Source organism: Trifolium pratense, linkage group LG1 (genome assembly GCF_020283565.1).
Source record: "Trifolium pratense cultivar HEN17-A07 linkage group LG1, ARS_RC_1.1, whole genome shotgun sequence".
Taxonomy (NCBI): domain Eukaryota; kingdom Viridiplantae; phylum Streptophyta; class Magnoliopsida; order Fabales; family Fabaceae; genus Trifolium; species Trifolium pratense.
The window spans coordinates 22,785,226-22,807,554 of record NC_060059.1 but is presented as its reverse complement, the minus strand read 5'-3'; the positions used below and the strand labels follow the sequence as shown (position 1 = coordinate 22,807,554).

Sequence of the window (22,329 nt, the reverse complement as noted above, 5' to 3'; positions counted from 1 at the left end):
GTTGGTTTGGACAAGTGCTTTGACAGGCTTGTTAAGGAATTTTTGATTAATGTTGCTGAAAACTGTAATGATCCAAGAAGTCCTGAATATAGGCAAGTTTTTGTACGTGGAAAGTGTGTGAAATTCTCACCAATTGTGATTAATCAATATCTGCAAAGAAGTTCTGATGAAGTGGCTCCTCTAAAAGCCACAGATAATGAGGTCTGCAAAGTCCTCACTGGTGGAAGAATTAAAGTATGGCCAAGCAAGGCTAAGTTGTCTGCAACTTCCCTCTCTCCATTTTATGCTGTTTTAAATAGGATTGCTGCCCATAATTGGGTGCCTACAACCCACTCAGGAGATGTGGCAAGAGGATTGGGTAGGTTCATCTATGCTGTGGGTACCAAGGCCAATTTTGACTATGGAGCTTATTTCTTTCAAGAAACTTTAAGTCATGCTCTGACATATGCTGTTGAGAAGCCAGTTGCTCTCCCCACTCTGCTATGCAATATCATTCTTGAGCAACACCCAGATATACTAAGAAGTACTGATGTTCCTTGTAAAAGGAAAGGGGTGTTGGTGATTGAGCAGAGGTTGCTGGATGGGACAAATGCTGCAACAGGTGTTGGCACATCTGTCCAGGGTGGTGTACTTTCAAGGAAGCAGATGATTGCTGATCTTACTGAGACTAGCAGAGCCCTTGAGGCAAGAAAATTGAAAATTGATCGTGTAATTGAGGCACTGAAGGCTGAGGAGGCTGCTGAGACTGTTGAGGGTGAGCCTAATGAACAAGAAGGAGAAGGAACTAGTGACTCTGAGGATGGCTCTGAGGATGTGATGGAGGACTCTGATGAAAGTTCTTCAATATGATTTCTGATGTTTCCTTATATTTGTTTCTGATGAATTTTTGGTGTTTTTCTTTGTTGTTCCTTTTATGGGCAAGGCCCTGGATTTCTAGCACCTGTGTGTGTGCTCTATGGTCTGTAATATTTGCACCTTGACACTTCTATTTCCTATGCATGATGTTTGTCTAAATTGTGGCTAAAAAGGGGGAGTAGTGTGTGTGTGTGACAAGTGTGTGTGTGTGTGGACAGATGTTCGTATGCTCGTATTGAGGGGGAGTGTGAGTAATATGCATGTACTGAGGGGGAGTAGTGAATATTCTTTCTCTATCTGATGTTTGTATGCATGAATTCAGGGGGAGTGTGAGTGATATTATCTCTTGATCGCCTGAATGTATTTGATGACGAATGTTGTGCCAAGTGTTATGGCACCTGACTAATGAGTCCACTATCCACTATGACTGAGAATTTATTTTTCTCAGATGTTTATGGGAATTTATTTTTCCCTGTTGTTCTTATGATGAATGGATGCGCGTTAAACTATTAGGAGTTTATTTCTCCTACTTAGCATCTACTATGGGAGTTTATTTCTCCCTTGTGTTGTTCCATGAGGCTAGTTGTGTTTTATTCCGCTGTTGCATTGCCTCTGATGCTACTTGACTATCTTGGAAGTAGTTTTTATTGTGTGTTACTTTCTTTCCTAGTTGTGTGATCATGTTGACTCGAAGGAAAGGTAATACTGTATCTCTCTATATACTGGTCTAATATTGTTTTAGCCAAAATTTGCCAAAGGGGGAGATTGTTGGGTTTTTGTATATTGGCTACATTTTGCAAAAACATATTTTAGCCAAGTGTTGAGACAAGTGTGCTGACCCCAAGTGTTGTGACAAATGTTGTTACACTTTGGAACAACATCTGACTCTGTTCTGCGCGCGCCAGCTGGATGTTATTATTTTCTACTCAATCTTTTGAAGATCTGTTTGAAGAATTATTTCAAGGTTTCTTACAGAGGAAGGCGCACGTGTTTAATGTGTTTCATGAGGCAGCCAAACCCTAGTTTTATTTTCCAAAGGAATTATATTTTTGGAAAATATATTTTTGCGTTTCAAAAATATAACTATTATTTTCAGAAATATATCACTGCTGCCGCAATTCTAGAAGCCCTAATTTTGTCTTGAAGCCCAAGTCATTCTACTGCTATAAATACGAAGGCAAGCATATGGATTCAAGCATCTAAAATCGTGTTCTTACAAAGCGTGTGTTTTAGGGATTTTAGAGTGTTAATTGTGAGCCTTTCTTGTGTCTCATTGATGCAAGCTTAGGACCTAAGTGTTATTGAGTTGTAAGTGTGAACTTCTTCTAAGCTTTGAAGTACGGAGATTGTTCTATTGTGTTGTGTGGTTTACTCGCAAGCTTTTAAGCAAGAGTGAATCCTAGTTTCTTAGGAGTGTGTCTCCACCTGTTGTGATTTTGGATTTGAATAGCAGCGCTGTCTGTGTTGCTAAGGTGGGAATTGGGACGGGGTCTCATATCTAGGAGTTCCTAGGTAGAAGTGTCATTGGGTAGTGATTAAGTGAGAAGTTGTAAACGGGTGAGTTTAGCTTCGAAGTAATACTGCTGATAGTGGACTTCATTCCTGGATTGGTATCCCCCAGAGTAGGCTTTAGGCTGAACTGGGTTAACAACTCTCGTGTGTTATTTACTTTACTGTTTGTATTGTTTTATGTTATTTGCTCTGTTTATAGACAAGTGTTGGCGCACCAGTAACAACATCTGTCTACAACAGACAAGTGTTGCTACACCTTGAGCAACACCTGTCCACTGTGTGCCAGGAATTTCATATATATATATATATATATGAACAAAGCATGAGGCCATGGGCAATTTCTATGTGCAATTTATTATCTAACTTTGGTTGAGACTTACGTTTTGTGATTATGTTTGATCTCTGTCTTTTTATAGGTGAGCCTCAGTTCTTTCAACAAACTTGTGTTTCACAAAGGTAAAAGAATATTTTTCTATAAATTTTAGTTTGGTATATATTTTGGATTGTTGTTTTTCTCTAAAAGCATAATTATATGAATATGTCATTAGTGAATGAAATTGCAGTTACATAAAAAAATTCGTCGTACAACCAATCTAACTCTCTTCTAAATAGGGCTTACTACTACCCAAGGAAGGAAATGTAACTACTTCGATTCATAATGTTTTCTTCCATTGTTACTAATAAAGTTGTAATATTTGATTATTATCTTTTTGTTTAAATCATGAGTTATGAGTAAAAGAATATTACTACAAAATTCATCACAATTATAAAATCTAAAACTACATTTGCTCAATGAAGTATTAAAATCGGATAGGAAGCTTAAAGTACCTTTAATTCACAAATAGGTCATCTAAACCATGCACATTGTTATTTCACTTAAAAGCAACAAAGATTTCGGGCTATTATCAACATCAGATACTGATCTTGAATGTTGGGTCTGCATTGTTCGAAATAAAAAGCATAAATCAATACAAAACATATAAATGCAAGTTTAGTATAGTGATGGATAATATAGCCAAAATCAGTATAACCAATACTATAAGCTTCAATATATGCTTCAAGAGTTCAAGATGGTTAGTTTTATATTTAAAACTACACACTTTGTCCCTTTCTAATTCCAACACATTGCATACAATGAACTAATTTATACTCTTTTTTTTATTGGTTAGAACTTTGATTGATTAGAACCAAATCTCCAGATTCTCTACATTGAAACGACAATAACATGTGTAAACCATTTAAAAAGTGACATAAATGAGATTAGAAGTCATAGAGGGCTAACCATATACATCTGCAAATATTAGGGTCACATTGAAGAAATATTGCACATGGCTAACAACTTTTATAAACAGAATATCATTTTATTTAATTACTTATTTATTTTAAAGTTGTAATTTTTTTTTTTTGTCTCATACTACTTTACATTTTTTTTGTCTTACATACTACTTTACACCCAGGTTGTATAGGAGGGGCTATAAGTTAGTAGACTCTTCCCAGCTCTAAGGTTAGGGATCAGATTATGCATTGTATCTGGTTAATTTGCAAGTTTGCTGTTACTACTTTACAGCCACATTTTGCATGTATCCAGGATAGGTTTTATCCAGGTATGATATTTTGTTAGTTCTAAGCTTTAAGTAATGTCAGAAAGTTCATTGAATTTACCCGTAGTTACATAGTTTCTATTAAGTTTAAATTATAAAATACAAAAGAAAGGCAAAAACTAAGGCCTAACATAGACATTTCATTATATCAGTTGCAATTCTCATGAGACTACTTGAAGTTTGTTATCACTTGACCTGTTTATTTAGCACTTCCTCCTTAATTTGGAAGTAAATAAGTTTTTTTTTTATATAATCTGTCCAAAAAAACATAACTTTTTTAAACAAAATATCCTTTTTCTATGGAGAATTTTGATTTCAAAAATTATAATTCATGCTATAGAATTGATTTTGCAGGTACTTTGAAGATAAAAATAAGAAACCTTCTTCAAAGGTTGTTCTACTCTACAAAAAGATGTAGGGGTTTTCTAACTTAGACCCTAGTTAGGTCTAAGTTAGCAAGGTGCACCTTTTGAGTTGGACAAAAATACCCATTTTTTTTTTTGAAACAATAGAGCAACTGGGGCATGTATGTAATTTGCATCATAAAAATACCCTTTTTTTTTTTGAAACAATAGAACAACTATTACATTTTTTAAATTTCTTCCAAATTTCGACCTCATTTTACGTGCGAATCGAACGCCGATTTCAAAAACTAATACCGGAAACCTTTGTTAAATTTAAAAACGATCAAAATCCATATAAGGAACGTCGAGTTTCGTTGAGTATTGAGGGAGATCGAACCGGGTCAAAAACCGGGTCGCACGACCCGTTTCTGCATAAAACGGGTGGGAGGGACGATGAACAGTGCGCGTCGCCCACGCCCACTCTCACCGGCGGCGCGTGGGGGCGCGTGCGGCCTCAGGGAGGCTCTATTTTTTTTTTATTTTTTCATAATAAAATAGTAGATAATATTCTGGAAATTTTGGTATATTGTATGAAATTTTTGGAGACCCGAAACTATTTTTAGTTAATTAAATGAGTAAAAAGGTAATTAAAAATATTATAATTCCATAAAAAATTTCCAAAATTTTATGTAAAGTACTATGAATTATTTAGAACCCTCTTGTGTACCTCACTCTCCCTAGTTCAAGTCATGAAATTATTTTCACAAATTCCGCTGATTATTTAAAACCATTTAACAAATAATAATAATAATTTCATAGATTTGTACTCTGAAACCAATTGTTTTTTTATTTGTTTCTAATAAAATATTAGATAATATTCTGGAACTTTTGGTATATTTTATGAAATTTTTTGAGACCTGAAACTATTTTTCGTTAATTAAATGAGATAAAACGGTAATTAAAAACTATTGTTTGCTTCTGAAACCATTTAGCTGGAAGAATGGTTTCAGAGAGTTATACTGTGAAACCATTCTAGCAGTAAAATGGTTTCAGAAGCAAACAATTAAAAATCAACTCCCCTGAAACCATTCTATCCGTGAAATGGTTTCAAAGTACAACGCTCTGAAATCATTGTACCAGTTAAATGGTTTCAGAAGCAAACAATTAAGAAATTACTCACTGAAACCATTCTACCAGTAAAATGGTTTCAGAGAGTTATACTGTGAAACCATTCTACCAGCTAAATGGTTTCACAGTATTATATAAAGATAATTAAAGGTAGTGAAAAATTGAGTTTTTTTTTTGTGTCCAAATCAAACGAACCAAGTCTCTACTTGTAGACAAAAAAAAATTATGAATTTTGGTATAAAAATAAAAAAATAAAAAATTAATTTACAACGAAATAATTGAGTTTAAATTATTAAATGAAAAAAAAAACACGCCAACCACCCAGCAGTTGACACGTGTCCTGCTTTTTTAAAATGAAATTTTCTCTCTCCAGGCGCAGATCTACTGTGGTGCACGCGCTGGCTTATCATGGAGATGGATGATCTGGACTGTTTGATTGATCCGACAGCCATGATGAGATCATCTCTTGGCCGTCTGATGGAAATCAACGGTCTGTAACGGTGGTCCTGCGGTAGGCGCGCGACACTGGATCAGCGCCAATATGTTTTTTTTTTTTTTTAAAAAAGAAAGGGTATTTTTGTCCAACTCAAAAGGTGCACCTTGCTAATTTAGACCCAACTGGGTCTAAATTAGCAGCCCCCAAAGATGTAAATCCATAAGGTATGGGACCAGAGGAAGTGAAAACCCAAAAAAAGAAGAGAGAACAAAGTTCAAAAGCTATTGGAGTATCCTTAATTATTTAGAGCATCCTTAATTATTTAAACTTGGGCAGAAAGATATGCAAACTATTTATTCGAATATCCTTAAACTTCTTACTACTCACTTATTTGACATCTCATACTTCAAAAATTCCCCATTCTTTGATTGGTGATATATTTACAAAGTCATATAAAGTCCATATGTTATAAACACTAGATGCCAATATAAATACTGTACACTTGAAACATTTCCATGTTTTTTGAAAAGAAATAATTTTAAAATAAGGAATTAAGGTATAACCTTCAAGGTCTGTTGAAGTTATATTATCAAATTTTTTTAGTGTTTGCATTAATATCAGAAAAGAGTTACTAACTATCGACTTTCCTCCCCCTTAACTCAAACAACATAAACCTATAAACCTTGAAATTCCACACTAAAGTGATGATCACATACATACCAAATCGTATACACAGATTAAAAATTAATATTTCCATATGCATATAATGTAAAGATGTTCAGAAAGAACTATTGTAGACAGATATTGAATCATTTGATAATGTTAACTAACTGAAATAAATTAAAAGATAACTTTTCTCTTTGAAATTTATGTTTTTTATATTGAATTTTTTTAAAAAAAATATTGTATGATTTCTGTCTAAATTTGCAGTACCTTTATGGAAAAAATCTTGAACTGCCTCCACTTTACAATTGCTTTAACTCATTGTTTACTTCTGCCCTCTTAAGTGAATCTCGCAGCAAAACAATAATAGAGAAGAAAAATCGGAATTATTTTCATGTTTTATAATGCAACATGTACAAAATTAAATTCTAATTTCAGAAGTAAAAAAGATTTTATGCAATCTTTCAAAAAAAAATTAAAAACAAAATATCCTTTGATTTATTTAAAAAGTTTCATCAACAGATAATTTGGTAAGTAGAAAACTTAACAAGAAAAATTGTTGAAATCACAAGATATCCATATATATTTCCTCTTACAATAAAACAGAACCATATAGAAAATTATTTAGTTAGGGTTTCTATATACAAAACAAAGTAAAATGAGGGTGTAACACTTACCCTTGGAAGATCCATGATGCATCGATCTTATATGAAAGAATGAGGTAACAAATAACCCTCGCGGCAGCGGTGATGACTTCCGACACGACGGTCATCGACAATGGTGTCCAGATCGTGAAATAAAGCAGTCCAACAGAGAGTACTTATGACGAGGATTACAGATCCGGTAATCAACTCTGCCGAATAGCTCCGATATGTTAAAAAAAGGAGCTTTTGACAGTGATGGTTAGGTGACAAAGAGGAATATCCATTTGGTGATATTGTTCCAATAGATAGATAGATAGATAGATAGAGACAAATGAGAAGATGAAGAAAACGAAATTTTTTTGGTCAAACGAGGATTTGCTTGCGGTGGGTGTAAGAGGAAATATTGCGGCGGCGGCGTATGGAGAGGGAGAGATCGGATCGGAGAGCGTAACAGTAGGGTAATTACAGGATGATGAAGAAAATAGCATAGGAGGAGAATGTTGTGGGTTAGTGAGTAATAATACTGGGCTTGGCCCAATTCTTTTGTCTATAGTGGTGTATACCTAAAACAGAGGTGTGAAAAAAGAAAAAATTTAAACCTAGAGTAAATGTTGTATATTCCGAAGTATTTCAAAAAATATAAATAAAATATGTTAGATTGCTATGAAATGGTTGTATTATTACTAAAAAGGGGAAATAGTCATTTTAGTCCCTGAATGTACAACTCGCTGTCATTCTGGTCTCTGATTGAAGAAAAAATACAAAATAGTCCCCGACTCTACAATCCATTAGTCACTTTAGTCCCTGACGTTTAAAATGACCGTTAACCTTACAAAAAAAGGCTGATGTGACATTTTTTTTGGGACACCTGGCACGTTGACTAGGCATTAGTTGGACATGTGGCCTGATGATATGGCGAGGGACCAAAACGACAATACGAGGGACCAAAACGACAATATGCCCAATTGTTTATGCACTTTCATCTTCTCCTAAATCACAACCATCAATCGATTGTTATTTACCATAACTTCTGGAAAAATTGGAACAACCAAATTGTATCAAAAATATTTTCATTTGAGGTTTTAGCGATTTTGTTTGAAAATTTGGTTAAAATTTTACAAATTTTTTATTGATGATATTTTAAAAAATTTGGGTTTAAAATTCTGGATTTTATTGATGATTGTATCAACAAGGAGTGAGAGGAAGAAGATGAAGAAATGAAAAGAAAAAAAAAATATTGTCATTTTGCTCCCTCGTATTGTCATTTTCATCCCTCGCCATATCATCAGACCACTTGTCCAACTAATGCCTAGTCAACGTGCCACGTGTCCCCAAAAATGCCACATCAGCTTTTTTGTAAAGTTAACGGTCATTTTTAACGTCATGGACTAAAGTGACTAACAGATTGTAGAGTCGAGAACTATTTTGTATTTTTTCTTCAGTCGGGGTCGGTTCCATGTCCTTTCTATGAAATTTATAGCTATTCTCTTAAATATATTTGGTAGACACATTTATTAGTGGTGGTTTGTTGTGCTTTTGTGCTATATAATAAAAATCATCAACTATTTTTTAAATCTATAATGGACCATTGTCCAAAAAAAAATCTAATGGGTCGTGCGACAACACGGGTAAAAAACTAGTAATAAGACACTTCCATTCATGGAGTGCACTCTCACATTTCCTTATTCTCCTCTCAGCTGCCACCTCATTCATGGCTGCAAGAACCTCAATCACCATGAAAGAAGACTTTGTTGTATAGTTTGTTTGTGGTATTGGGCCGTGATTATCTTAAGCCCAATATAGTTGTGTTAGGCCCAATTGTAATGACTTGCTATATAAGCAAGGTTTGTATGATCAATGAAGCAAGTTGGTCATTTGTTCTTAACAAGTGGTATCATAGAGCCTTTAATCCATCACCTGTTTTCCGTTTCTTGCAAGAAACAAGTTTGTTACGGTGGTTGCAACCATCCTAACCGTCCTAACCGTTCCAAAAAGTTAGTTCTCCGATCATCTTCTTCACCACACCACACCAAAGAACCTGCATTCTTCATCTTTCTCATTCCTCCCACTGCAATTTTCTTCGCAATGGCAGAAAATTCAGACTTCTTGAAGCCTTCAATTCCCAAATTTGATGGCTACTACGATCATTGGGCGATGTTGATGGAGAATTTGCTCCGATCCAAAGAGTATTAGAGCTTGATCGAGAATGGTGTGACAGTGGCTCCGGCGAATGCAACGGTGGAGCAACAACGCATCGCAAATGAGAGTAAGCTTACCGATTTGAAAGTCAAAAACTATTTGTTTCAATCTATTGATCGATCCATCTTAGAAACGATTCTTAATCGTGACATTGCACGTGATATTTGGAATGCTATGAGAGTTAAGTATCAAGGTTCCACAAAGGTGAAACGTGCACAACTTCAAGCATTGCGCAAAGATTTTGAGGTTCTTGAAATGGGGGAGAGTGAATCAGTAGAGGAATACTTTGCAAGAACCATGGTTATCACCAACAAGATGACTTCTTGTGGTGAAAGAATAGAACAAAGTACTGTGGTTGAGAAAATTCTTAGATCAATGACTGCAAAGTTCAATCATGTAGTCTGTTCTATTGAATTATCTTGTGATGTCACCACACTCTCCATTGATGAGCTGCAGAGTAGCTTGATAGTTCATGAACAACGTATGAAAGGTCAACAAATCAAGCAAGAAGAGCAAGCTCTCAAGGTCACTAATGGTGGCAGAGGGAGAGGTAGGGGAAGAAATTCTAACTCTACTAGAGGTCGTGGTAGGGGAAGGCAAAGCAAAGAAAATGTAGAATGCTTCCACTGTCATAAATTGGGACACTACCAGAGTGATTGTCCCAATTGGAGTGAAAATGCCAATTATGCAGAATTGGATGAGTTTAAAGAAGAAATGCTCCTCATGGCCAAAACCAATGATGATGAGAATGGTGAAAATTGGTTCTTGGATTCTGGGTGCAGCAATCATATGTCAGGTAACAAAGATTGGTTTTATGATTTTGATGAGAATTATAGAGATTCAGTGAAATTGGGTGATGACTCTAGGATGAATGTGATGGGAAAAGGAAATGTGAAACTCAGTATCAATGGAAGAGTTCATGTTTTCACCAATGTGTATTTCATACCTGGATTAAAAACAAACCTTCTCAGCATTGGCCAAATTCAGCAGAAGAATGCTACAATTGTATTAAAAAACAATTGCTGCAAAGTTTATCATGAAGAAAAGGGATTGCTTTTTGCTACATACATGTCAACAAACAGAATGTATATTGTCAAAGCAGAAGTAATTGCTCCAAGATGTCTGCAAGCTTCAAAACCTGTCAACTCTCAACTTTGGCATAGCAGATATAGCCACTTAAGCATCAAAGGATTGAATGTTCTTGTTAAAAAAGATATGGTGAAAGGTCTACCAGCATTGAAAGAGCTAGATGAAAATTGTGCAGATTGCTTGGAGGGCAAGCAACACAGAGATGCCATTCCCAAGCAGTCAAATTGGAGAGCCAGCTCTAAGCTTGAACTTGTCCATTCTGATATCTGTGGACCTATCAATCCAAAATCCAACAGTGGCAACAGGTATTTCATAACCTTCACTGATGATCTAACTAGAAAAACATGGATATATCTGCTGAAAGAAAAGTCTAGTTCACTAGAAACTTTCAAACAGTTTAAGGCTATGGTTGAAAAAGAGTCCAGTTGTTATATTCAATGCCTAAGAACAGATAGGGGTGGTGAATATACCTCAAATGCTTTTGTTGATTTTTGTAGTAATCATGGAATCAAGAGACAATTGACTGCAGCATACACACCTCAGCAGAATGGTGTTTCAGAAAGGAAAAACAGGACTTTGATGAATATGGTAAGGAGTATGTTAGCTGGAAAAGGTGTACCAAAACCATTTTGGCCAGAAGCTTTGAAGTGGGCTACTTATGTGATGAATAGAAGCCCCACTCTATCTGTCAAAGACATCACACCAGAAGAGGCTTGGAGTGGAGTCAAACCTTCTGTGCATCACTTCAGAATTTTTGGATGTATAGCTTTTGTTAATATACCTGACAGTCAAAGAACCAAGCTAGATAGCAAAAGTGTGAAATGTGTTCTTCTGGGACTAAGTGAAGAGTCAAAAGCTTATAAGCTCTATGACCCTGAAAAGAAGAAAATAATCATCAGCAGAGATGTTGTATTTGAAGAGAATAAAGGTTGGAATTGGAATAAGATCCCAGACAAGAAGGAAAACCAATTAGGCAATGATGTTCTCAATGATGAAGAATGTAGCACATCAGCTCCAGCAAATGACAATGAGGTTCAAGCTGAAATTGATATGAACACTTCAAGTGATGATAGTGATGGTATTGATTTCCAGTCTGAAGTGAATTTGCCTCCAAGAGCTAGGAGACCACCTCAGAACTTGAATGATTTTGTTACAGGAGAGGAGCTTGATCAGATTGACCAGCTGCATAATCTTGCAGTTTATGTACCTACTGAAGATCCAACATCATTCAGTGAAGCTGTTAAGTCTAAGGTATGGATAGAAGCTATGAATCAAGAAATGAATTCCATAGAGAAGAATCAGACCTGGGAGCTCACTAGCCTACCTAAAGGAGCCAATGTGATTGGTGTGAAATGGATTTTCAAGACTAAACACAATGAAAAGGGAGAAATTGATAAACATAAGGCAAGACTGGTAGCAAAAGGGTACAATCAGAAGCATGGTATTGACTATGATGAGGTGTTTGCTCCTGTAGCAAGATGTGACACAATTAGATCAATACTAGCTATAGCAGCAAGAGAAGGTTGGAAAGTGTTTCAGTTGGATGTAAAAAGTGCCTTTTTACATGGAGAATTAAGTGAAGATATCTATGTTGAACAGCCACCAGGTTATCAGAAAGAAAAGAACAAGGTGTACAAACTTAAGAAAGCATTGTATGGCTTGAAACAAGCACCAAGGGCCTGGTACAGCAAAATTGAAGCCTACTTCAACTCTGAGGAATTTGAGAAATGTCCTTCAGAACATACATTGTTCATAAAACACAAGCCAAATGGTAAGATTCTAATAGTCAGTCTATATGTTGATGATCTTATATACACTGGAAATGATTTGTCTTTTATGAATGAGTTTAAATCATCAATGCAAAAAGAATTTTTCAATGACTGATTTGGGAAAAATGAAGTATTTCCTTGGAGTAGAAGTAATCCAGTCTGATGAAGGTATATACATCAGTCAACAAAAATATGCAACTGAGATCTTAGGGAGGTTTGGTATGGAAAATTGCAATAGTGTATGTAGCCCTATTGTGCCTGGTTGTAAACTTGACAAAGATGAAGGTAGTGATGCTACAAATGCAAGAGAGTATAAGCAGATAGTTGGGAGCCTAATGTACCTGTTGGCTACAAGGCCTGACTTGGCTTATTCAGTGTGTCTGGTAGCTAGATATATGGAAAGGCCTACAAACATGCACCTTACAGCAGTCAAAAGAATATTGAGGTACTTGAAGGGTACACTTACAAATGGAATCATGTACAGGTGTGACACAGAGAAGGGTTTTGAGCTAGTTGGATGGTCAGATTCAGACTATGCTGGTGATTTGAATGACAGAAAGAGCACCACAGGGTTTGTATTCATGCTTGGATCAGGAGCCATATCTTGGTCTTCTAAGAAGCAACCTATTGTCACCTTGTCCACCACAGAGGCAGAATATGTTGCAGCTGCTGCATGTGCCTGCCAAGCTGTTTGGTTAAGAAGTATACTAAGCTACTTGCTTAAGAATCATAAAATTTGTACTCAGATTTACTGTGATAACAGCTCCTCCATCAAGCTGTCTAAGAATCCCATCATGCACGGTCGTTGTAAACACATTGATGTGAGATTTCACTTCTTGAGAGATCTCACAAAGGATGGTACAATTGAGCTCAAACATTGCAAATCACAAGACCAGTTGGCTGATATTATGACTAAACCTTTGAAGTTGGATGCTTTTCTGAAATTGAGAAGTGGTTTAGGAATGGTAATGAAATGAATGCTTGATCAGACTTGTAGGCTTGGTGCTGCTGAGTCAAGTATCTTGTTGCAGACTGCTTTGCTTGGCTGCAGAATTGCTTCAGTTTTCTGCTTTGCTTATTTCAGTTTTTGGTGTGAATATTGTTTAGCTTGTTTGGCAAGTCTCTTTAATTGAACTCTTAGGATTGTTCAATTTGGGGAGAGTTTGTTGTATAGTTTGTTTGTGGTATTGGGCCGTCATTAGCTTAAGCCCAATATAGTTGTGTTAGGCCCAATTGTAATGATTTGCTATATAAGCAAGGTTTGTATGATCAATGAAGCAAGTTGGCCATTTGTTCTTAACAGACTTAACAGTTCCTTCATCTTCAAATTCCTTCTTTTCCTAACTCCAATCACCATTCAATTTGATTTATAGTTTTGCAATTTTTATTCGACATTGGAAAAATCCTATATCGAAACTTTGACTCAAAAACTTGACGTATTCGACATTGAAAATGTGTGATTCTCAATTGATATGTTCAAAGGAGGGAATTGTTATTTTTATTACCTTTTTTTTAACACTAATTGATGACTTTCAACTTTAGATTGAATCTTTAAAATTTATTTATTTTTTAAATAAAAAACAAAATTAAATAATAACACTGGACCTTTTTGAAATAAACATTTTTCATTTTATTTTTTGAAAAGTCTACTATATTATATTATAATAAAATGGAAACCCAAGCATAGAGCTGCCGCAATGATAAAACGGCTAAGACGAATAACTGCGCTGAATCCAAATCGAATGTGGCATTTTAAGTTGGATGACAGAGTCTATCCCGATGGCTTGAGAAGCTGTTGTCAACCTTGTTGTCTTTTAATTTAATGGGGAATGAATTCTCTCAAGTGTGATTTACACTTGGGAGAATAAAGTGTAATCTAACACCATCTAAATTCATTTTCTCTAAATTTTTATATGTTTCTCTCTCTTGATCAATGGTAACAAACCACACTTTATTCTCTCAAGTATAAATTACACTTGAGAGAATTTATTCCCAATTTAATGAATGAATACAAATTCACTCATTCTATCATATTTGATCACATCATGTGCAACCTTTATCATGAGTCACCGTCAACTAACTCGTACCCCTGCATCCGGGGCCGGCTCTATGCATATTTTGGATGTTCCAACTAAAAACTTCTCCAATTGTTCAACCTTCACATGAGTATTTTGTGGGTCCCATTAAAATCACATCATTTTGAAACAACTCACTTATTTTTTAGTGCAACTTTAAAAAACGGGGAATTCATAGTGCTACAACTACTATTATTATATTGAATGTGTTAGTAATGCAACCTTCATGAACGTCACTTGGTCTCATTGTTATCTCGAATTTTTGACCTTATAAATTTAATACTAATTTGGTGCGACATTTTAATGCGTGACTAAGTTAAATGAATGGAAATAATAATTGGAATGTATCTATGACGGTCCAAGATGAACGTATTGAATAAGGTAATAAAGGATATGAAAAGGTGATTTAATTGCCTAATTAAGCCTATTTAAAGCCTTAATATCATAAACGTTTTATTAACAAAGAGGCAAAAGTGCCTTCGAATCCAATAGGGATTTTCGAAACTTAGTATTCGAAGGCGTTCTGGACTTAGAATTATTTTCATTATTTTTAAGCAGGAGATAGCAAGAGTTTCGAAGGCAAGGTTCGAGCGACAGTTGAAATAAAGAAGCAATTACTTTCCCCAAACTTGGTCAAGAGTTCGTGGGTTCATGGATTTGGGAAGTTGGCGAAGCACGTCTTGCAAAAGCAGTTATTCATCCTTGTGCCTATAAATAGTTCCTTTAGTTGGAATAAGAGTCACAATTAGATACAAAATATCAAAACTATTAACAAAAAGAAAGAAACAAAATATCAAAAGGGAAATTGAAACATAAAAAAGTGAGGCTAAAAAAAAATATTATAACAAAAGTTCACTTCTTAACGTGACAAATGTTTGTTATTTCTAAAAAAAAAGTATGAGGTTCGTATGTATGTTTGTCTAATATGGAGATATTGTATTTGCACTACACTATTAGTCCCACATTGTTTGTTTCACAAAAATTTGAGAGGTAGCTTCACTATAAATAAATTGGGTAAGGTGTTGTTGAAATGTACGGCAAATCAAAGTGTTTGCAAATGCTTGTGGGGTCAAGTATAGTAATAATGAAATGAATGTTTCTCAATGCAAGTATAGTAATAAAAAAAATTATAAAAAGAAGTTCGGTTTTGACCGAGTTTGAGCCGGTTTAGCGGTTCAATTTTGCTCCCCGATTTTGTCCTTTTTTTTTAAAAAAAATTTCGGAACCGCTAAACCGCACCGGTCGGTTCACCGGTTTGACCCGGTTCATGGCCAGTTCGACCGGCTTTTTACCGGTTCGTTGCTGCCCGATTTTTAGGCCAAACCGAACCGTATACATGGCCGGTTCACGGTCCGACCGGTCGGTCCGGTCCGGTTCTGACAACCTTGCTTTAAACTAATACTTAAATAAAGTTGATCACTAAAAAATTATATATTTTACCATATTACAAGTATAAATGAAAGAGAATAATTATTATAGAAATTGTCCATTGTTTCTATATATATATATATATATATATATAAAGATCAACCTTTTATAAAATGTTGTTGTTGGTTCAGTGGTTTGAGAAAATATTTTAGTCATCGAATGGGTGGGTTCGAATCTTGGTATTGAATATGATGTTTTTTAAGAGAAAAAGCACAAAAAATCAAAAAAAGAGGGCTGCAAGAGTAGGACATGCGACCTCTCCATACTAATGTGCGCCATTATCAACCCAAACCACTGGGCCGTACAAAAGGTATTATAGTAATTTCTCATTTTTTCGGGGTGGCCGTGGCTCATCCCAGTCACCCCTAGTTCCGCCACTTGTTTGGTTCAACGTCAAAATTGTAAATATTGCGTCTCAATACGGTTTTCACCGCAATTTATAGAAGTTAACCATGAAGATTCTGCCTCAATGTGTGGCCACATATGGCCCAACGCATTAACAAACACGTACATATGTTGCAAACATTTTTGTAGTAGGAATCGAATTTGATACTTCAGAGTCACACAATCGTTTGTGCTAGAAGTATATGTTATTTGAACATAAATATCACATGATTTAACTCCAACACTTAAATAAAAAAAGAAATATAACATCAATGTAGCTAGAGCTCTCAAAATGGGCTAGCCCGAATGAGCCGGCCCGCCAAGTCCGATTTTTTCCCGGGCTCGGGCCTTGAAAATCCTAGCCCGAATTATTTCCGGGTTTTTTAGCCCGGCCCGACAAAGCCCGATTAAAATATGGGCTAGCCCGAATGGGCCGCGTGCGGCCCGCAAGCCCGAAAAAATTAAAATTTAAAAGAAAATAAAGTATAAATATAAATATAAATAATTTGTTTCGGATGATTTGAAATTAGTTTGTAATATAAATTATAAAATACTGTCCGCTACTTAAGTAGCAGGAGTAAAAATAGGGCACCCAAGAAACTCGTAGGTAGCGGATGAGTAAAAATAGGACACGCGAGAAACTCGTACGTAGGGGATGAATAAAAATAGGGCGCGCGAGAAACTCATACGTAGCGGATGAGTAAAAATAGGGCGCGCGAGAAAGTCGTAGGTAGCGGATGAGTAAAAATATGACGCGCGAGAAACTCGTAAGTAGCGGATGCGTAAAAATAGGGCGCGAGAAACTCGTAGGTAGTGGATGAGTAAAAATAGGGCGCGCGAGAAACTTGTACATAGTGGATGAATAAAAATAGGGCAGAAACTCGTAGTAGCGGATGAGTAAAAATAGGGCGCGCGAGAAAGTCCTAGGTAGCGGATGAGTAAAAATATGACGCGCGAGAAACTCGTAAGTAGCGGATGCGTAAAAATAGGGCGCGAGAAACTCGTAGGTAGTGGATGAGTAAAAATAGGGCGCGCGAGAAACTCGTAGATAGGGGATGAGTAAAAATACGGCGCGCGCGAATTATATAATATTTATAGCGGATGAGTAAAAAATAGGACGCGCGAGAATTATTAAGGCTATTTATATAGTTGAGTTTGAGCACTAAAAGTAAAAAAAAAATTTAAAAAAAGATAAACCGGGCCGCCCGACTACCCGTACCGGGCCGGGCTCGGGCACTAATTTTGGTAGCCCGTTTTTTATCCGGGCTTTTTAGCCCGGCCCGACGAAACCCGAAACCCGTCCGGGCCGGCCCGAAATTGGCCGGGCCGCCCGTTTTGACAGCTCTAAATGTAGCCTTTAAAGTAACAATTTATCTCCAATTTAACCATAAAGTATAAGTAGTCCATATATTTGTCACTTTAAAATGGAATAATCGGACGGATTTTCATATATTTTAAAGATTAAGATGACGAATTTTATATATTTTAGAGAATATTTTTGTTTTATATATTTTATGGATTAAATTTCAAAATAGTGATATTTTATGGACTAAATTGCATAAAGTGTGATATTTCAAGTCTTTTTTTTTTGTTGACAAAAGTGATATTTTAATGGCAGTTTTGCACAGTCTGAATTTGTGTTGGGATAGTGGCTACCGTAAGATTGTGTGCCGCTCGGATTCGTTACTCTATAATTTGATTAACAAGGGGGCACAATTCATCACCGATTTCCTAATGAGGTCGTCAACTCTTAGCCAAGGATTGAGATGTTGTTATTAAGCATACTTTTCGTGAGGGAAATGCATGCGTGTGCGGATGTTTTAGCAAAATTGGATGCTACATCTAATGCGAAGTTTGTGAAGATTTATGCTCCTACTAGTGAGCTGCTAAGACCACTCATTAATGATGCTTGGGGTGTAGAATTTATCGGGGATTAGAGCCCTTGTTCTTTTTTTATTCCTTTTTTCTCTTTGTTGTAAGAAAAAAAAACCTACAAAACTTTTAAAAATATATTTAACTTTTAAGAAAAGAAGGACTTGGACTTGGGCAAACACTTACAAAACTGCATGGCATCATTGGCATGTGTATAAGGACATGGCTAAACAGATTTCAAATGGGATAGAAACAAAACTAGCTAGGACATGAGGCTCCTTTCAATTCATTTCTTTCTCTTTGAAGATAAGAGACAACACTAACAGTGTACTACATAGATAGAAGTACTTAAATAATTCACCATTTCTACTGTCACAATTTTATTATCTATATAGTGCCAAAAACAGTATTATTATCGTGCTATTTTGTCGTGTCACCTCGAAAAATAAACTCTTGTGACTTGTGACAGTAGAATTTTTTTTCTTTTCTTAAGAAGAAAGTACTAATACATATTAGATATGATTTTTGTAATCAGAATTGAATAAATATTTCTAAACCATTTCCAAATGTAACCACTTAAGTATTTCAATAATGTGCATTTCTTATTTTATATAAAACTTACTAAAAAATGTTGAAATTTTACTAAATAATGTATGCAAATTTCTTCATTTTATTATCTAAGACATTCTTACTTCTTTCAAAGACATTTTACAATAATTAAATTAAGCATTAAAGGTCCATATTAGGGGCACCCTAAAAACATACATCAATGTAAATAAATATTTTACTTTCCTCTAAATTAGATGAATTTTGTTTGTTTGATGTCAGATCCAACTTTTGGCCAAAATTGTGCATTCTTCACCTTTGATATGCTTTCCAAGACACTAAATGGAGTCACATCTCCCACTACTGTCACCTTCTTTGCAGCAAAATCTATGTTGAATGAGCTAACTCCTGCCCATATATACAATGAACAACTTTAATTAAGAAATGTGTGACGTATTTATTGATCTTGACAATTAGATCTCTTAAATCAACCGTGAAAATTATTCAAAGATATGGTTTAGTGAAAATGTAATGTGAGTTGACTGATTTTAAATTGATGGTCGACATCAATTAATACCTGTTTTTTTATATGTAGGGAGTTAGGTCTTTCTTACCTTGCATTCTAGTGAGGTGTTTCCTCACCTTCCCTTCACATGCTCTGCAATGCAAAGAAACCCAAAGTACTACAACCTGCAGCTTAAATATTTACTCAAATCATCACCTTATTCAACATTCAAGTTGTGCAAAATGCTTCATAAAACTAGTCTTGGTTATTCTACAAACATAAGCTTTCAAACTTGCTTAATTTATATTCACGAAGTATGCCATAAATTAAAATTGGAGAGGCTTTAGAAAGAAACAAATGAAAAAAATTCAAATTGGAAAATCCTAAATAAGTTCCATAAAAGAAAACCTTATGAAACATTGACACATACATATGAACACCGGCCATGTCACTGACGCATCGACGACTCAGGTAATAATTTGAAAAAATTGAATATAACCACATGTGTCGGATGAGTCTGTCACTAGGATGTGTCCGACAGAGGAGAAGTCTTCAATCTGAAGTGTCAGTGCTATATGTAAGCAGAGAAAAGAAAACTATTAACTAACCTGGTCTGGCGAACCCGATTTTGGAGAAGAAGAATTAGAGAGTTTAGATGCAGGATTAGATTCATCTTGACCAACAATTTCAGCCTTTTTATTATCAACCTTAGTTAATGCCAAAACAGGATCATTATCTGTGGAAGCATCTAAAAAAGCTGTGTCACTAAGTAAAGATCTAGTTGAACCATGTGGAGTGATTGAATCAGCAGGTAACTTAATGGATCTCCTTTTCAGAATGAAATCAATTGGCTTAGAATAGTAACTCTTGTTGACATGCTCGGTAACCTTTTCTTCTGCTGTACTTTTCTTCTTTTCCTCATAAACTTTAGTTCCATTTTCCATGTTGTGTCCATTACTTGGCTTGGAAGAAGAAGAAGAAGACAAGGTTTTTTTCTTGGGATCAATAGGTAGCTGAGAAGAAGAACATGGAGCAGTTATAGTTTTTGAAGTGCTTCTTCTTGAATCATTGATAATAGGGTTGTGGCGATCAATGACTCTGCCTCCAAGTTGAATAGTATTGGAAGATGAGCATGAAGCTTGTTCCATGCTAAGACATATTGCTGTTGAGGCTTGAGAAGCACAGAAAATGTCCATTCTTTTCATCTTTTGGATATCAGAAACAAAGAATTTGTGGTTCCTAGTGATTCTGTAGCTAGTTAGCACAGAGAGAAGATGGTGATATAAAGAGAGAAAATTACTAACAAAGTAGTACAAATACAAATAAAAGCTTGTATGGTAGTAGGTACTGATTGCTTTTAAGTTTTGTTTGTTTTTAAGGGCAGAAAGAGTGAGGTGTTGAGATTGAGGGGCTTCATCCTCAAAGTGGATTTCTTTCAAACAGTTTGATTTAAAATCGATGGTTGAGATTTAGTACAGTGTGAAACTATGTGTAATATCTACGGCAGGAAATCCAGATCCCTTAAGCTTAGTGTAGATAGGATTTATCTGCATTTATAGAATATATTTATTTATAGATAATAAATTAATGAGTAGCAAACTAGCAATCATAGTTGAAATAATTTTTTATTATACTTTATTTACTTTCGAACTAAACTTTGAATTACCAGAGCTAATTTTTCTAACAACTAGATGGTTACAAGAAATCATTTTACAATGTACTGCCTAGAATTACATGAAAATGAGAAGAAAGTAATTGAATGTGAGGTATACAAGCGTATGGAAACATAAGGTGTTAATTTACACTTGACAATGAAATGGAAACTTGCATTAGTGTGTTTGCTTCAACTCAAAGTAGATAAAAAGGTTTAAGTTTTGCCAAAGCTATACATAAAATTTTGGAAAATTTAAACGTACCAAAAAAGTTTGGAACAATGATTTAATAGTCTCTAACATCTAAGATCCCTTTGTCACTCGGTTTGTCGTGGGGACCTCAACCATAAATAACATACCTAAAATAATATCAACAAATTAAGGTTGTTCTTGTTCATATAGTTGTCAATGGTATTAGCATGACAATAGAACCGATGCACGTGCATTAGAAACAAAATGCCTTAAAATTGAATCAGTGCAAAGTTTGACAAGTTTGTAAGGAAAGGGATGAATGTCCTCAACGGCCATATCCTTATATGATGTTTGGAGAGTTTATTAAAAGGTGGGGATAGGGATTGTAGGATTCCCAAGTTTATGTTAAAGACACATTAAAATAAGGTGGTCTTTTATGAGATACAACCAACATTTCTATTGCTTTAAAGAATGAAAATGATGTATAAGAAGTACACAAAATTAGTGTGTGTTGCAATATTAAAAGTTTTAAACTATCACACTCACTAAAAATTTAGTGGTGAATTGTGAATTAACCTGTATACTTATTCGATCTTTTCAAAAAAATTATTTTTTGTCACGTTGAAGTCAACGAGTTTTGAACTTAAGATTTTAAACATACTATCCAAATCTTTCTTCAATAGACCGTCTAGACATCTTTCCAATTTTTTTTTTATAAGAACAAATAATATAGTTCTATTTAATAACCTTGGAGTTGAGTTAGGTTAGTATAAGTTAGGTTAGGATGGAAACTTGAGTGATCATTATATTAGGTTAGAGCAATCACACAAATGAATCAGATACTTATACTTTTATTCAAAATATTAAAACATTAGGTATATAATTAATCTCACTTATATGTTGTTGAAACACTAGTTTCTATGGGACTTATAATTCAATGACACACCAATATTTTCTCTCAAATGCTAGTCCCTTCAAGAAGTTTTTTCAGGCACATATATACCTGCACCATCTTTGACACCACATCAACGAAATACATCGTCAGACCAATATTTTGATATTACTATTAAGTCATGAGTGGATTTCGGAGATAATATATTTCTCTTGTGTTTAAAGAGTGCTCTAGACGGGTAGAACGGGAAATGCTCCAATGGCGAGGAAAGGTGGCTTTAAGCCTCAAATGCGGAGTGGAAACTTTACCTGCAAAAATATTAGCATTCTAACGGTCAAATCAATATTTAATTGAGGGAAATGCTAAGGAATTGGGTAGAATATGCGTGTAACGACCCAATTTTCATATTATTATTTTTATGTGTTAAAATATTTTATTTAACGTGGAATTGGATTCGACTCAATGTGAGAAAGGAATTTGACGGTTAGAGACGGTAATTTTTAGCATGTGTCAATGAAGTTTGAGAATGATGGTCATCAAGTG

General features: G+C 35.2%; 1 protein-coding gene across 2 annotated transcripts; it reads right to left on the bottom strand.

The window, feature by feature from the left end:
* Nucleotides 1-18,651: 18,651 nt before the first annotated feature.
* Nucleotides 18,652-20,409, bottom strand: LOC123923097 (protein SODIUM POTASSIUM ROOT DEFECTIVE 3-like). Of its 2 annotated transcripts, none has more exons than XM_045975743.1 (3): nucleotides 19,659-20,409; nucleotides 19,160-19,241; nucleotides 18,652-18,953 (listed from the first exon to the last, which is right to left on the bottom strand). In XM_045975743.1, exons 1-3 carry the CDS (start codon nucleotides 20,253-20,255, stop codon nucleotides 18,799-18,801), a joined length of 834 nt encoding a protein of 277 aa, XP_045831699.1. In that variant the 5' UTR covers nucleotides 20,256-20,409; the 3' UTR covers nucleotides 18,652-18,798. The 2 variants fall into 2 exon arrangements, with proteins under 2 accessions (XP_045831699.1, XP_045831707.1); XM_045975751.1 differs by having other exon boundaries at nucleotides 19,160-19,235; nucleotides 19,659-20,408.
* Between the last annotated feature and the right edge of the window lie 1,920 nt (nucleotides 20,410-22,329).

Coding starts and splice junctions, on each gene's coding strand:
- LOC123923097 (XM_045975743.1), bottom strand. CDS start 20,255: ATGAAAAGAATGGACATTTTCTGTGCTTCTCAAGCCTCAACAGCAATA. Junction 19,242..19,658: donor AATCGGGTTCGCCAGACCAG/GTTAGTTAATAG, acceptor TAAATATTTAAG/CTGCAGGTTGTAGTACTTTG. Junction 18,954..19,159: donor ACACCTCACTAGAATGCAAG/GTAAGAAAGACC, acceptor ATATATGGGCAG/GAGTTAGCTCATTCAACATA.